Source organism: Gymnoscopelus microlampas (assembly GCF_963454915.1).
Source record: "Gymnoscopelus microlampas genome assembly, chromosome: 11".
Taxonomy (NCBI): Eukaryota; Metazoa; Chordata; class Actinopteri; order Myctophiformes; family Myctophidae; genus Gymnoscopelus; species Gymnoscopelus microlampas.
In genome coordinates, this window is record NC_139948.1 from 37,288,187 (window position 1) to 37,290,686 (window position 2,500).

General features: G+C 44.8%; 1 protein-coding gene across 1 annotated transcript in view; it reads left to right on the forward strand.

The window, feature by feature from the left end:
• adgrl1a (adhesion G protein-coupled receptor L1a) overlaps positions 1-2,500 on the forward strand; it is a gene marked incomplete at its 3' end in the record, with an annotated part of 163,569 nt that overhangs the window by 159,924 nt on the left and 1,145 nt on the right. Inside the window, exons 24-25 of the mRNA XM_084072728.1 lie at positions 1-108; positions 2,121-2,138. The exon at positions 1-108 is cut by the window's left edge and continues 15 nt beyond it. Coding sequence (XP_083928854.1) covers positions 1-108; positions 2,121-2,138 — 126 coding nt within the window. The remainder of the gene's footprint in view (positions 109-2,120; positions 2,139-2,500) is intronic.

Sequence of the window (2,500 nt, forward strand, 5' to 3'; positions counted from 1 at the left end):
ATCTCCTGACCAACCCAGTGCTGCAGACGCGCACCGGCACTTCCCCTTACAACACTCTGCTGGCTGAGAGCTTCACTCCTCCATCACCTGGGGTCTTCAACTCCACCGGTTAGGCCCCGCGCTCTCCTCTGTGCTGTTGTGTGCGTCTTGTGCCTGTGCGTTCGCTGTTGTTGTTTGCCTGTCTGCCGTTCTGGCAATGTTTTGACATGAGAGTGTTTATGCATGTTCACCTGCACGTACACACGCATGCACGCACGCTTGCACTGTCAGGCCACTGTATGTAGCTGTCAAACTGAATCAGTGTTGATTTGTTGAAGCACTACAGTATATAACCAGCCACCCGCTTTCTAATCGTGTCGTCTTTATACTAACTGTCACAAATTGAGTGAAAGTAAATTGACATGCTGTAATGTGACAGAGGCAGCAATCTTGAGGATAGTGGAATTCGATCAGCCCTAAGTTGCAATTCCTGTAGAAGAATACCAGACTGCTTACTGGATATTGACCATATTGACACGGCGGCCATTTTGTTTGTACGTCACACTCGCCGGTGTGAATATGATTGATTGAACTGCTGTCCGGGTGGAAGTCAATTATGGGTTTATGCTTATGTTACGTGTGTGTGCGTGTGTGTGTTCAAGAGACAGTAACCTGTTCAATGTTAATGTATTCATTTCTGTCTCAGAGAATGTACAAATGTACTCTGAGAATGGACAAATGTACTCTGAGAATGCTCAAATGTAACCAAATGCAGGGACCCGTAAAGGTCCATTTGGTTACATATCTTGTACATTCTCTCGAGTTAAATTAACTTTTTATGGGTGTGCTGTGCAGCACTCTCTGCCCTCCACTCTGTCTGTTTCTCTGTGTGTGTGTGTGTGTGTGTGTGTGTGTGTGTGTGTGTGTGTGTGTGTGTGTGTGTGTGTGTGTGTGTGTGTGTGTGTGTGTGTGTGTGTGTGTGTGTGTGTGTGTGTGTGTGTGTGTGCGTGCGTGCGTGCGTGTGTGTGTGCGTGCGTGCGTGCGTGCGTGCGTGCGTGCGTGCGTGCGTGCGTGCGTGCGTGCGTGCGTGTGTGAGAGGTTAGACCCTGGGCTGTGGTAATAGCTCTACACCAGTATTAATATTCACCAGAGAAGGGGGGTAGCTGGGAGTGCGTGTGGCTGGGCGCTGACTGAGCATGTGCTGTGGCGTATGGGGACCTAGTGTCTGAGGGGCTGAAATTTAAGGCGGCGTTTCCGTTAAATATTTTAAAGGCCCTCTGCACAATGCGTCAAGCCTGACGGCCACGGGCTTTGGCAGCAGGGACATTTTTAGAAGTGAGAAGGGAGGGAGGGAGGGAAGAAGCATGGAGGGCACTTCATTAGAATGACTAATTAGCCTCTCTTACCACCACCGCTGAAAGAGGAATGTTGATTAAAATCGTACCACGCATTACATTCTTTTGGCGTGCGCTTTGGTATGTGATGGCGGCCTGGGAGAAAAAAGGAAAAAAAATCACAACATCTTTTGTGTGCGTTGAAGGCGAGTCGTAAAATAAACATTACTGTTACTTTATGAGGTGGTACATGAATTATTTATATCCAGGGGCCGACGGTAGTAAATAAATATTGAAAGTATTTCCGGTGGCTGAGGTGTAAACGACAGTGGAACAGCGTGTCAAACGTCTAAGGTGCAGGAGTGAGTGTGCATGCAATAGAGTTAATTTGCCTGCATATGAGCGTGTGTGTTCCTTGTGGGCACGTGCGCGTGTGTGTGTGTGACTGTGTTTTATGTGCATATTTCCTGTGTGTTTTTTAACTGTGTGCAGATTTCGTGCGCATGTTTCGTGTGCGTGTTTCGTGTGTGTGTGTGTGTGTGTGTGTGTGTGTGTGTGTGTGTGTGTGTGCGTGTGCGTGTGTGTGCGTGTGTGAGTGAGAGTGTGTGTGCACATTCGTTCGTGAGTGAGTGCGTGCATGCGTTTGAAAAAGGGGAGCTGGATAAGGAGATTTCTTTCCTCCTATTTTTGATGAATTTGTGAATTGTTCATAAAAGGGAATACATTCATGTCATATATCACTGAACAATGCAGTTACTGACCAAAACCTTTTGTTTTCATCCACATGGCTTCCTCATGGATTCACAGGAACCTTTCGTGACCCAAGTAAGAAATTGGATTATATATTAATTAAATGATATTACAATATCAAATATATATATATATATATATATATATATGTTTTAAATGCCAATTAAAATGTAATTTTTCTTTATACCTCAGTGTTACCTCTAACCCTTATTTTCTATCAATTACACACCCCATGAAGCCTTGCAATCATGGAGATATACGTTTTTGTCTTATTCCTAAGCCAATAATATGATGACTTTCCTCAGATTTCCTCAAATTATTGGCTCAGGAATGCGACAAAAACAAAGAAATCACCATTAATTCACGGCTTCATGGGGTGTGTAATTGATAGAAAATAAGTCATTTCGTGGGTGAACTACTCCTTTAAGCCCTATCTA